Source organism: Cydia strobilella, chromosome Z (genome assembly GCF_947568885.1).
Source record: "Cydia strobilella chromosome Z, ilCydStro3.1, whole genome shotgun sequence".
NCBI classification, from domain to species: domain Eukaryota; kingdom Metazoa; phylum Arthropoda; class Insecta; order Lepidoptera; family Tortricidae; genus Cydia; species Cydia strobilella.
In genome coordinates, this window is record NC_086068.1 from 26,091,544 (window position 1) to 26,106,779 (window position 15,236).

Sequence of the window (15,236 nt, forward strand, 5' to 3'; positions counted from 1 at the left end):
ACACATAGCTGATGTCAAGCACCGTCGACCTAGGTCTGCAGTCTGTGAGCATGTCATGGATAAAGCCAATCACTCAATAAAGTTTGATAAGCCTCTGGTTCTTGCCAAGGAGAACCGATACATACCCAGAATGCTGCACGAGGCCATTGAGATTAAGAAATATCCAAACTTTAATAGGAAAGATGGCTTTTTCTACCACCAGCTTGGGATCCGGTAGTCCATCCTGATAAAGGAGCAAGCGAGACATAGACTGTGAGACCTTTGTGTTGGATGATGTTGGACATTCTAAGTATAATATGTTGTGTCCCGCCGAGTTTGTTGCCGGTCTCATATTGGGATACCCTCCTACAATTTAGGAGGGAATTAAATCTTCTCGTGTCCGAGGTGTAGGCTTGGAGCCGGCGTAGTTTTTATCGCGTATATATACTCGTATATTATATATCTTTACTTGAAAATAGTTGTATTGTATAACTAGCCTTATGAACCGATTTTGCATGTACAACCAGCCTTAAATTATTATTTTTTGTATGTGGGTATTTTTGCACTTTGTAGTTTTTCCTCAGTCACCCGTTGACCACGAACGCTGTAAAGGGTTCGAAACGTCGGGATGTATTATAAATTCAATATACGCGATATAATCCGTTTTTTAGTTTTATTTCATGAGTAATTATCGCGTTAACCGAAGACAACATCATCTTCCTCAAATTAATAAATCATAATTCCAAAAAATATGAAAAACTTAACGAAAATTATTTTAAACAAAACCCGGCTTTCCAGAATATAAATGCGTAAGTGCCTTGTTCATACGTTAAACTAAGATATATTTTTTTTATTACGTTATTGCCGGCAACACAAAAGAATGCTTCGAAAATATTTCCAGTATGAAGGTTTTGGAGTATGAGAATGCTGTGCAAAGGTACTTCATAAATGGAACGCAGTAATGAGCAAACGAAGTCCGGTTATCGAGGGTTCGTCTCGTCATATACTCGCGAATATGTTGGTCATAGTCAGAGTGATATTTTATGAAACGAGGCAGGACATGAAACAGCCAGCTAAAAGTAACCATTTGGATAAACGCCAAAATTTGATTAGAGTTTAATTCAGGATGCTGATTCTGGTTTGACAATTTGTTACGGTTTTGACCTTGTTATTATACGACCTTGCCGTTCGCACACGCTGATTGGTGGGGGCGAAATGCGAGTTTGTATGACAGAAACCGTGTCATTAGGCATCTCGCTCCCGCTTATTTGTGCACGTAAAACACATTTCGCGACGTGTCAAGGTCATATAGATACTGTTAGGATATCTGTATCGTTAATATCAAGAAATAAATAATAAATAAAAATATAATAACAAGGTCAAAGCCGTAAAAAATATTTAATCAGAATCAGAATTGCAAAGTACTTTGCAAAAAGGAACTTCTGTTAGAATGGTAGTGTACTCGTACTAAGATCGAGCCCCAATAAAAATTTATTCGGTGGCATGCTTCACAATCCGTCGCCATCCTTCCCGTACTGTAAGCTCTTCTTGTACATTCATGGAGTGGTCTATTTCATTTTCATTTTCAAGTTCCTGGAGAATTGAGACGTTGGTTCGGAACTGTGTCCAGGTTATGTCAAGCATTCTTCTCCAGCACCACATTTCTAGAGCGTCGATCTTCTATTTATAAGAGCAACGAAACCCATCTAGTTACCTGAGTTTTACTAGCATATTTTTGCAAAGGCTTCAATGCTTTAATAACTCTGCCGTCTGAAATATTATTTAATAAGTACTATCGGACACGTTTCCAGGAATTGTAATGTATTTTCAGACCAGAAATATTAATTTACAATGTATTGTGTTTACCATGTGATAGTGATGAGTCGATAATCTGGATTGCGCCCAAGGGGGCGTAGAACCGCCAACATGCAGATGATATTGGTGGCTGGTGGCGGGTAAGTAACATATAGTTGTTTGAATTACGAGTAGGTGCGCAATAAATAAGAAAGCCGATTTCTGTAATGACCAAAGCACACATGTTTCATACGACTTTTTTAACACACCTGCGAAGAAAAAACAACACATATATTTTATTCATCAAATTTTAACTATCGGCTCTCGGATGACCGATTAGTCGGTCGACTAGTCGGCTAGACGGCCAAATCCATAAATCATTATTTCTCTTCAAAGTTTGCATACATACATACGGTCATACTTCGGTCACTGCAGCAGCTTTGTCTAAGTTCGGATGCTTTGAAAACATTTGTTTTGCTCCTTGCGTCGCTTTAGCTTTTCGCGCGTAATTTTTGTACATTTGAAATGCATAATATATGTTAACATGATACTACGGCAACAATTATTCAAATAAAAAAATATTTCGTTCAAATCAAAGATAGATATAACTCCGTAATAGATGGATACAGTCTAAGGAAAAAACGTGCCTCGAAAATCACGAAAATTTGATTCTCGATCAGATGGCGCCACTAGTTTTGGCCTACACTCGTATAGAGGGCGTTGACTGTTTCGTTTGTTATTTATAATTTTAACGCATACCAGTGAAAGAACATGGGTCAAAATCATATAAAAATAATTAATGCAAATAAAAAAATCATTTATCCATATTTAAATACATTTTATCGTATTTTTATAAATATTTATTTTTAGTTTTAAAGTGTGTCGACATATGGCAGTGAATTTACTGGGGTTACAAAATTTACTATGACAGTAACGCTCTAGTATAAGTTACTCTATGGTTCAAATACAGACTTCATGCATGCTGATTGCGCATTTTGACGAAGAAATACTTTCCTTAAGTGACCCGTGTTTTGTGAGGTTGATCATCTTAGTAGGTTCTAGTAACTTAGACTTATAATTACAGATGCCTCAAATAAATGAAATACGGACGGACTGCGACAACATACGTGCTTTTTAGATATTTAGACAATACCTAGGTTTGCCCTAGCTATGTAGGGGAAGCGGCGTAGCTTGGTACACCTTTATTTGAAATTGATTTTAGGCCCTCAAATGAACTCAAAATATTTTTTTACATAGTAGATGATAAATTTACTAAGATATACAAAGTATATCTTTTTTTGTTAAATTTATGGCCAGTAAAAGAGATACGGATTATAACATTTACAACAAAATTTTTAAATATGTTATAAAAAAAACTATTTTTTATGTAATTTATAATGTATGTATGTATAACTTTCTGCAAAATTATAAATAATATAAACTAAATTGTTTATCTACTTCAAAACTTATAACCACATGTTCAAATAGTGTGAAAATAGATAATTATTTACTAAAAAAAATCTAAAAAATAAATAATTGTTTTTTTTTGGATACAAGAAATCAACATTTAACATTTTTTTTTATATTTATTTATTTAACAACAAGTGGTTGAGCACCCCCTTGTAGTTGAAATAAATTTACAAAACTTGGTGTATTTATCAGCATAATAAATGTAACAAAATAAGGGGGTGCCCCGTCGGAAAATAATAAAATAGGTTTTTTGAACCACCCTATCGCTTACTTTACACGAAAGTGGTGCGATAGTTAGATGCATTAATGAAAATTTTTTTCACAATTTGTTCTAACAAAACCGTTTAACTATATGCTGGCTATAATTTGCGATTTTTGAACACGTCATAGAGGCTTATTATAATATGTGTGTAGATAAATGTAAAAACAATTCAAAAGGGTACCTATAGCGTTTTAAACTGAAACTTATTCTATCGCCCAAAATTTTTGGGCTGTTTTTAGCATGTCGCATTACGTAATTAATTAGTAATATTCTACTTTATTTCTAGTACTTAGAGTTCATAGTCTTTAAAATAGCAGACTAAGTATACTTAATTCACGAGGACTGATATTTGCTTGTAATTTCATACAGTAGACCTTATTAATCTTTAATACGGTAACGTCAAACTCTCTATCTGTCAAATTCTACGGTGAATGGCAAATAGTCATCTCATAATAGGAAGATTACATTCACATACGACTTTTTCAGTAAAAAAATTGTATAAAATGACATTTTTACCCGACTGCATCAGAAAGAGGGTAATGTTTTTCGAGCGTGGGTATGTATATATGTCCATTTATTTGGCACGCCCTACAGCCCTAACGTCTGGACGGTTTTTGACATATGAGATGTGATTGAATTCGTCAAAGTTATGGTAGTAACAAAGGCTATATACATTTTGAAAATGGCGCCCGCTAATGAAAAAAGGGAGGGGGGGATGTATTTTTTCTTACTATAGCAATATGGGTACCGAATGAAAGCTAGTTAATAGACCATTTAATAAAATGTTAACAATCAGGTTTTTTATTTGTTTTAATAATAGTTGCAGTTTAATGTAACAGAAAATTATAGTGTTATTTAACTTGATGTACTTTTTTGTTTTTAGATATATCTGGTTAATTATTTTTTTACATTATATAGAGAATATACACAGTCACTTGGTATGTATTTTGGAATAATCCATTCAGTGATGAATAAACTAAACTAATTTTCAATTTAGAGCAGTTTAAAGTCAACTGTGGATTGTGAAATTTTTGAACGTTTTCTAATAATTTGTTAGACCAAGTAGTGAAAATGTTACAGTATGTTATATATTTTGATCTACTCACAAAGCCCTTTCATTTGGTACCCCACATGGTATGTTTAAAAGAAAAATGTAAAAAACTTTGTACTGCCGATTTTATGACGTCACAGCAACTACCCCCACCACTTTCGCGCTTGTCATCTCATATATTTGTGTTGAGGGCATCATACTGAATGCACTGATACTAAATATACCCAAGTCCGAGACGACATGAGCGAAAATCGATTTCTAGAAGACTTTTAGACCAAAAATCGACTTTATATAATGACAGCATTTTGATTATTTATTTATTTTATTATTTAAGGAGTACCAACAGCTACAAAAACATTGCGCTTATTTAGGTAACAATACAAAGCCAATTACGGGTACTCACAGATAGAAATTGAATAAACAATATATCAAACTTTGCGCGCAATTTCATACAATGCTATCACGATTTATAAATTAAAAAATTATACAAAAAAAAACTAAATTTAAAGAAAATAAACTGTCAAACTTGAGTGAGATCGAGTTTTCAAAAGTAACCAGACTGATAACAGTGATTAAGTGACGACACTCAATTTGACACAGAATATCGGTAGTTTTTATTAGTACTTATTCTCATTGTAGGGCGACCATGCATGTCGTAAATAAATTAAGAACGTTTTTTTTTTCAACGCAACTAAAAAAATAACGTTAATCTCACTAGTACTGATACGAAACAGTTGCTTGTAATTTACGAAATGCGCACTGTTGATCCTGCTGCTCACGTCTTCTGAATCACTGTATTAATGTTTCTACTTCAAATAACACAAATATAATATTTTTGAAATAAAAAAAAAATTAATTTGTTCTAATATAAAGTCAATTTTGAACTCAGTTTAAAATATTCCTTTCGTTTAGCTGCGCCCACTGACCGCACTATGGGATTGCAGAGATATCTGACCGCATAGCCCCGACGTATAGAAGTTTGTGTGTTGAGAAGGTCAGACTCTTTTACACCTGACTGTAACATTAACGTATACATAATGCTATGCTGACGAATAGATTTTTACCACCCGAGTAGAAATAAAAAAAATTGATTGTTAATTTTTTTATGTGTATATTAACAATTTAAGAATACATCCTTTTGCAATTTTTATTTATATTATTATAAGTAATTAAACTATAAGTAAGTACTATACTGATATTATCAATTCAGCCCTCCCCAATGGTTAAACAGCAACATCAATACAATCTTATTTTAAGGTGGTATTTTAACTTTCTTACAAAAAGGGTAGGTTACCTAATTAAGTTTGCATTACAAACAAGTGGGTACATATATTGTTACTATGTAACTAGCAAAACGTGGTGCTGCTATGACAAAGTAAATATATCGTTATGAGCCGAAGTCATTAGAAAGCTTGCCAAGTAGTCCAAGTGCTGCCAATTCCATGTTGGTATCAACCGGTGCGGTGCAGCTTGCACTTGCAGCCACTTAGCTACTTGACGCTTTTGGCACATGCCTATGACCAGAGAAGGGACTTAATTCCACATTATAATTTGATGGCTCGTGATATGTCACATTTTGTTAAAATTTATTTCTGTCCACTTCTCTTTCGAAATCTTAAAAGCGCGGTTACCTAATAATAAACCGTTTTTAAATTATGAATAGGTATTTAGTTTTCTTTACATGTTATGACAGAAGACACACAGTTTCACAATAAAAAATAATATTTTAGAGTAGAATAGTAAATACTTTAATAAATCCATTTTAAAATAAAAAGTATTCTTACAATATTTTTCTCAAAAGTATGTAAAGTTGGTTTTGCTAGTTACAGATTTACTGGCAAAATGTATGCAAACATTAGAAAAGGTATAACATGTTACATGAGGTCTAAATACGCTCCGCACAGCACCGATCCAAAGCTTTCAGCTCGAAGTCCTGACCCGCTTTGAAAGCCTGGATGTCGATGCATAGACGTGAACGCATATATGACAGGGTCGTTTAAACTGTCCGAAGGGTGGGCTCCAAGTTTTTCAAAGCCTATCGTCCCAAAAGAGCTATACGAATCTCAGACTACTAAAGGGAGCTTTATGAAGAATAGGTGTAAGATGGTGCTTCATTCCTCTGGCCATGCTGCCCAGCTTCGGCAGCTTAACAGACAAATCTTTGACTAGTTCACGACCTTCGCTATTTCGATATATGCAAACAAATATGGTGTCCTCATTTAATTTTGACCATCTTCGTCAACATCATAACGCGATAAAAGTAGTGGTAATGTAGTTAATAAAATTGTAAGCAATTTGTACCGCAACAGAAGGGATGTTTTTTCTATGTGCAGTGAGCAAAATCCGTCAGTTAACTGATGTGAAAACAGCTCGATGAGTATATTTTAATTAATTCCATAACATTATGTCATATGGTATTTTACTGCTTCAGAGATAAATACCATTTTTGTTCTGCAGAAGAGGGCTATTCGAGCATTATATTATATAGGGACCCGGGTATGTCCATAAACTACGTCCGGACCCGGGTATGTCCTTAAACGATGTCCAAAAGAGAGGTATGGGCACTGCGAATGACATCTCGCTTTGTGTGGTAGGGCACAGGACAGCGGATGTCATTCCAGATCTACAGCAGAGCCCAACTGGGGAAGTACCTCCACCTTACAGAAAACCGCAGCCAAATAACACTAGACCCTACTCATAGTGTTGTGTTCCTGCCGGTGAGTAAGGTTGTCAGAGCTCAACGAGGGAGAGGAGTGTTAGGGTCGGCAACGCGCATGTAACTCCTCTGGAGTTGCAGTCGTACATAGGCTACGGAGACTGCTTAACATCAGGCGGACCGTATGCTTGTTTGCCACCGACGTAGTATAAAAAATATATATATAAAATGAACCATAGAGACTCACAGAGATAAATTTAAGGAAATTGACATAATGAAAGTGCACTGTCAATACATTTATGAGAATATTCTGTACATAAAAGTATTGTCAATTTTAGGAAAAAATGTGACATTCATAATATAAACACTAGAAATAAACATAAGCTCGCAGTGCCCTTGTCTCGGCTCCATAAAATTAAAAAATCATAAATGGGTAATTGTGTAAGATTTTATAATAAACTTCCAAACCATGTTACTGAATTATCAATTAATAAATTTAAGAATTATGTAAAGCGGAAACTTATTTCTAAAGCTTACTATACCACACAAGACTACATGAACGATAAAACAACGAGGGATTAATTTTGATTCGAAATGATTAATTATTTTATTAGGTATATTTGATTAATTATGAGGAAATAGATAATCCAATGTAATTTTACGGTAAAAGGCGCACATCATGGACTGGAAATATAAGAGACTGGTTAAAAGTGAAGAGCATAGATAGACTGATTCGCATGACTGAACATAGAGAGACATATAGACATATGGTCGCCGACCTCCTGGACGGAGATGGCACGTGAAGAAGAAGAATAATGTAATTTTGATTGTCACTGTTATTTTTCATATTCAATTATTCATAATGTAAAAAACTGACGATCACAATAAGAATTTACCATGTGTAATTTTAAGTGCAATTGTATATTGTGAGTTAAATAAATCATATCATATCATATCAATGTATAATTAATGTCAATACCCGGATCAGACGCGATTAAATTTCATTATTTTACCTTTTTTTCCGACGTTTCAATTAGGTTGCACTAGCTGTGGTCACGGAAGACTGTCCCAGCAAATGTCAATTGAGATATTGGTAAACAACACTAAACTACCGGACATTAGTTTATATAAATGTTCGGGGTAGACAAATAAAATTTCACCTCATCAGCTCGAACAAGCCTACTTTCGTCACTCCCTGGAGTGAAACAATGTAGCTTTTTAATTGACCGAAGCGTAGCGAAGGTCTACGGTTTGACTCGGGCATTTTGCTTTTGTATGTCCGGATGTTCTCCTCTACGGGTCGCAATTCTCAACCGATTCTCGTGAAATTTTGTGACCAAATTCTATGATAAAATAGAATTTTTTTGTCGATCCGGTTTTTGGAAATTTTTCAAAATGGCGGAGTTGTGATAGCTCGCGCCTAAACAAATAGTCGTATCGATATCATAACAGTATTTTCTTTTTGAGATATGTTTACAGATTAAATGTCGAAAAATGCAGAAACTTTGTATTTCTGGTTTTGGCGGTATTTAGATATTTAGTTTTTACTCGAGAATGAGTAGCTGAATTTCGCCAGCTTAGGTAAGCACTATCATAGCGTGTTTTGCAAACATTCGCTTTTTTCGTTTGCACCGCGTGGTCCCTGGTTCGATCCCCAGTAATTGTATGCTGCTACATAACTTTTTGTATTTTTTTACACTTAAAATTGGTTTTTTATTAATTGTTTTTTATTTTTATATTTTGAAATTGATTGATTAAGTGCGGGCTAAGCGTATACGTTTCATTTTTACAAGCCCTAAAAAATATGTTTTTTTTTGTTATTTTAATTTTCTAGTGTTCTGAACGGCGGAGCCATAAGTTTAGTTAGCCATTACGTGCTGCTGACATAGATGCCGCTGATTTTGCGCTAGAAACGACGCATTCGGAGCTAAAATGACCCCTATTTGAAGTGTTTATTTAATAATTACTCATCAGTCCATTAACGGAATGAATGAATGTTTATTTGTATCAAACAAGCGTATATATTTTGTTTTGCCATGACTGGCGTACAAATATTGTTTATATACTAACTAAATTAACTATGTACATCAAGATACTATAAACCTAAACTTACAGACTACGATTCTAATTTATAATTCGATACAATTGAAATCATTTGATTGCGATATAATTGAGTTCATTTGATAGATCTTTTTCCATTTTAATGAAATATTATAAAAATAGAATACGCGGTCTTATAAAAAGCTGGAAAAGAGTTAAAATGTGGCATTTTTACAGAAATTTCACGACTGCGTTTGTTTGAGACCAGCTCCCTGTGCGAAAATTAAGGCATAAAACGCTCAAATGCGCTCATACCTACAGGCTTTACAATATAGGGTCGGGTAAAGCCTGATATTAAAGCGCACGAAACGCGCTTTTTATACATGGCTTCTGGGGCGCCTTTTATATTGTAAAGATTACATACAGGGGGCCTGCGGCGCCCTTTACGCTGTAAGGTCGGGCTTAGCCCGACATTAGAGCGTGCGAAGCGCGCTCTTACACACAGGCTTTACACTGTAGGGTCGGGCGCAGCCTGTATGAAAGAGCGCGAAGAATTTCGTATTATGAAAATTAATGTCTGAAAATATCAGTTGGTTATAAGTGCCTTGTCAAAGTCGCAATCGTTGCTCAAACAAGAATTTAAATTTAATTTCTGATCTTTTTTAACAATAAACATTCCATCCGCAGCGCCCTCTAGGTTACTTTACTGTAACATTACGAATTTACTGACAGTTGTCTTAAAGTACGTATGTGTTTGTGAATGCAAGATATTGCTATATTTTGCAGTCTTTACACAATTTTGATGAAGTGTGACAGTCTCTACTGTTGAGTGTAAATATATTTCGATTTAGACGTCATATTTTTGTTGCATATGCGTAAATATCAACGCGTCTTAGAAAATGTTTGAGTTTTGGAAACGATGGCGATAATTCGCAAATTCTGAACAATCACGCCATCTTTTGGTGGTTAGTCGTCGGCAGGACAGCCCTAGACACATCCATCTTAAGCTATGCTCGCGAGGTCTACAGCTCACAGAGCCACTAGTTTAGTGAAGGCCATGAACTTCATACTACGGTACGGTACGGTACGGTACGGTCCGGCCCGGTCCGGTCCGGTCCGGTCCGGTCCGGTCCGGTCCGGTCCGGTCCGGTCCGGTCCGGTCTCGTATCGTATCGTATCGTATCTTATCGTATCGTACATATTATAATACTTTTTTTTCTGTTTATTCTGTGTAATTCCAAATACATTTTAACCTTTAATATGTTCTCACTACTGAGGTGAAAAATTATGTGTGCAACACGAGAGCAAATTTATTTTACAACTCGTGTTTTTGAGTCCCTCGCTACGCTCAAGATTCTACCTTAGAATCACTCGCTACGCTCGTGATTCAATTATAGAATCTTTCGCTTTCTCGGGACTCAAAATAAACACTCGCAAGAAAAACCGACTTTCCTCTCTTGTTGCACAAATAACTATTATCTACCCGTTTTTGGTTAATGTTTATTATCCAAAGCACGACACGCAACACTAACAATATCCGCAATGTCCGAAGATAGATCCCTTGGTTTCAACATCTGAATCACTGGTCCCCAAGTTGACGATAATTTGTACCCGTCTTCCTTGTTGAAATTTTTCGGGTGTTTTTAACCGACTTCAAGATTTCAAAGGAGGAGGTTCTCAATTCGGTTGTATGTTTTTTTTTTTAATGTTTGTTACTCCATAACTCCGTCATTTCTGGACCGATTTTGAAAATTCTTTCTTTGATTGTAATATATTTTTTTGATTGTATTGTATTGTATTGTAGTATATACATACAGATTGGTCCAGTTTTTGTGAAAAAGCGGTTCTGATGATGGGATCCATGAGGAATCGAAGTAGTGAATTTAGTATTTTCATCAACAAATCAAGCACTTATTAAATATATTAATAACGGGTCACTCACGTGTTTTAAGTCGAAAACGCTCGACAACAAACTACATAGGAAAAACTACATAGGAGAGACGGGCCGAAACATTTCCACCAGATTGTCCGAGCACATACGTAATATGAAGAACAGGGATAGCCGGGGTTCTGCGGAACACGTATTGGATTCGGATTCGACTCACTATATACGTTTCGATAAGGTAACCGTGCTGGCGAAAGAAAAGTTTGTGATTCAGCGAAAAGTACGGGAGGCTATCAAAATTGGTCGTCATCCGAATTTTAACCGTGATTGTGGTTGGTCAGTGCCTCCGAGCTGGAAAACTATCCCCACGCAAGCCTATCAGAAGACCGGGATTTATAGGCCCGTGATATCAAAGGAGATACAAATAATAATATTGCTACTATAATGCAATTATAAGCAACTATTGTTAACCTATTTAGGATCTAAAGCTGTATAATGTGTGCCCAAATAAGCTTTACAGTAGCCAAATAAACGTTATTATGCAACTATAAAATTAACTTAAAATGTAAAAACGGTACAAAACCATAACAAAACTGCTGTAAGTTGGCCAATATACTGCTTCTATGTGTTAAGGTGACTGTCCATTTCTGACTGCCGCTGCACTGCAGTTGCGACGTTACCGCGGTGCAGCACTACTGTAGCAGCACGACTGCTGCTGTTGCGGCGTGCAGTCGCGACAGCGTTTGTTAATGGCTTGTCAATGTCAAGTCATATAATGTCAGACGTACAAATAAAATACTAATTTACTTTTGTATTTTTACGAGAAGAAGCGAGTGACGATAATTCTACATGCTACATGAAAAAGAAGACCAGTTTGCCTTTCTATAACCTTATGGCTACTTATGACTTCTATTTAAATACTTATAAATACCCAGTTCAAAGTGCAACACCCGAATCGGATAGCATGTAAGAACTTCTTGTAGTATTTAATATCTTTTGTACCTACTACATGTATGCAATAACGAAAGAATAAAGAATAAAGTTTATTTTCGAGCTTGGCTTGAGACGCCAGCAAGACATGTACTGACATGTTTGGCTACTTTGGCCGTCACTATCTATTTGATGCTAACTGTACACAGGTATTTATCTAACATAGCATGAGCTCTGCGAATGTCACACTTTACACTCTAGTTTTATATATACCTATAAGTACACAATATTATCATATATTATTTAAAAGCACCATAATTTCAATGGGGATATCATATCATGTATTGTAATTGGTGTCATAGATTATTCCCACAAATTGGAATAACTTACGCTGATTATGAGCTATTTGCTATTGCTATTATAGTGGTAGTTATTTAATGAAGGGATACGGAGATAATAACGGGAATTAAATTACCAACAGGTGTGTGTTTTTTTATGAAGTAGATGAAACTTTTATTAAATGAAAAATTTGTTAAGAAATTTTAGTGAAAGGAAAAGCCATGACTGACACGTTGTTATGACAAGGTATTGTAATGTAGTTCGATGTGGGTAGGACGGTCGCTCGAGTAGGTGGGAGCGGAAACACTTGGGCGGACGAGAATGCTTGTAACAATCAATGGTACCATACAGGCTTTGATTCCCTTCGGTGAGTGAGCGCAGGCGCGTTTCCACGTCAGCCGAACCAGCCAAATATTATTAATAACTATGTGTAATATGGTATATTAGCCTGCATTACTGGTAGACAGGAATTGAACACTCGGTTGCGCTCAGCATACGTTAGGAATTGAGGCCCATGCAGCTGCCGCTTGGGCTGCCAATTCCGGTTGGCAACTAAAGCACATTTCATTTTTATCATTTTGATGCTTTTAAAATAAGTAAATAATGTACCTATAAGTATAACGGTTAGACTTTTTTTATATTCCAGATACTAAAATGACCACAGGAATGGCAAATTCCCATCATCCTGCTTTTATACTATCCACTGCCAACGTTTTCGTAGCGCTACGCTCGTAGCTGATCCCAGCGTTTTCCCTATGTAGAGGAAAGTCAGCAAAGCGGCTATGAACAGGAAACCCGCGGGGCGGGCTCCCTGCACCCAGTTTTTTTACTGTAATTACGCGCATAATTTGGTCGATTTTGTTTTAGAAGAGAAGTCAGCAGACTAACTCGTTTGACTTGTCGTGATACCCCTGACGCGACTGATGACGCGACAGGAGGCAGTATAGGCATTTTCTCCTAGTCAACCATAGGGCAAAACAAAAAAGCGTCAAGGTGGGTGCAGTGAGAAATAAACAAAAAAGCGTAACTTTTGAGCGAAGTTGTATTGTATTGTATTGTAGTTCGGGCGATTTTCCGCAACTCGACGACTGGCGCCTATTTTGCGTGACATGGGGGTGGGCTTGTCCTGCCAGCCCAGCTCCTCGAGGAAACCTATCAAACCTTTGATGTTGAGTAGGACCTCGGGGAGGTCTCTCGGGGATCCGAGATGTTTTGCCCTGTATGGGGCCACTCCGCTGCACTCCAGCACCACGTGAGAGGCTGTTTCTTCTGTCTCCATGCATCCTCTGCATAGGGGACTGTCTGTGACACCTGTTATAAAAAGATGTTTGTTAAATAGTCCATGACCTGTTATGACACTGGTTACCATGCTCAGTCGGGTCTTTCCTAATTGAAGGAGCACCCTTGTGAGCTTTCCGTTGATGCCAGGCATGGCTTGTTTGGCGTGTCTGCATCCAGTCTGGTTTAGCCAATGTTCTGTGTGTAGTTTCCCTGTACGTGCCAGCAGCATTGAACGTACCTTGCTAAACGGTATCGGGAGGATCGGTTCTGGGCCAATCGCAAGCAATTGAGCGAAGTTATGATGTGACGATGACGGCTTCATACTTTGACGAGTCATTTGCGATTCCGATTCGTGTCGTATAGGGAATGCAATACCGGGATACCAGGATCCCGAAATACCGGGATCCCGCATACAATTTGCGGGATTAATCCCGCGCGTAAATTAAGCGGCATCCCGCGGGATTTGCGGGATTGAGGAGCGACGTGATTCTTAGGTGTTACTAAGTACAAGTAACATGTCTCCTACTGGCGAAAGTTCTTCACGGAGCCTAGATGCATCTGTGGAGGAAGGGGGAAGGGACACGGAAGAGAATTTCGCCCGCATTTGTCTATTTTTTGCTATCTTGTGAATTTAGTAATATTTGTTTTGATTAAATATTCAAAAATAAACATTTATTTATATGAACAAATATTTTTGCTTGTATGTACATACTGTTAATTATGTTGGAGACGATGTATAAAGAGTTTCCAAGTACTGGCAGTACAGCAACAGTACCTACTAGGAAATTTACGCTGTATGTGAAAGTATTTTTTGAAGGCGGAAGATTCGCAGAGTGCAAAATGCAAGTTGTGTCCAACAATAATAAAACTGTGGGGCGTATTTTATACCAGTAATGTCTAATAATAATTTTTTAAGAAGTTAAATAAACAATTTTTCACCTCAGCAGCTCGAACAAGCCTACTTTCGTCACTCCCTGGAGTGAGGAAAGTGCGACTTTCCTCACTCCAGGGAGTGAAACAATATAGCTTTTTAATTTAGTGAAGGCCATGAACTTCATACTACGGTACGGTACGGTACGGTACGGTACGGTCCGGTCTCGTATCGTATCGTATCGTATCGTATCGTATCTTATCGTATCGTACATATTATAATACTTTTTTTTTCTGTTTATTCTGTGTAATTCGAAATACATTTTAACCTTTAATATGTTCTCACTACTGAGGTAAAAAATTATGTGTGCAACACGAGAGCAAAGTTTTTACATCTCGTGTATTTGAATCCCTCGCTACGCTCAAGATTCTACCTTAGAATCACTCGCTTCGCTCGTGATTCACTTATAGAATCTTTCGCTTTCTCGGGACTCAAAATAAACACTCGCAAGAAAAACCGACTTTCCTCTCTTGTGGATAACTATTTCATCTCACTTGCTCGTAAAAGGTGTTACTTATTCACGTAGGCGATGCGGTCCGTAAATCGTAAATTTCGACCTGGGGTTGTAGTGTTTTTTTACGTCACACTTGCTAGGTGATGCGGTCCGTAAATCCTAAA

At 36.7% G+C, this 15,236-nt stretch overlaps 1 protein-coding gene across 5 annotated transcripts in view; it reads left to right on the top strand.

Moving 5' to 3' along the window:
* LOC134754261 (potassium voltage-gated channel protein Shaker) overlaps positions 1-15,236 on the top strand; it is a 403,882-nt gene that overhangs the window by 170,185 nt on the left and 218,461 nt on the right. Inside the window, exon 1 of one of the 5 annotated variants that reach the window (XM_063690474.1) lies at positions 1,803-1,934. The exons of the other annotated variants lie outside the window; for them this stretch is intronic. Coding sequence (XP_063546544.1) covers positions 1,906-1,934 — 29 coding nt within the window. The 5' untranslated portion in view covers positions 1,803-1,905. Of the gene's footprint in view, positions 1-1,802; positions 1,935-15,236 lie in introns of those variants that run through there. 5 annotated transcript variants of the gene reach the window in all.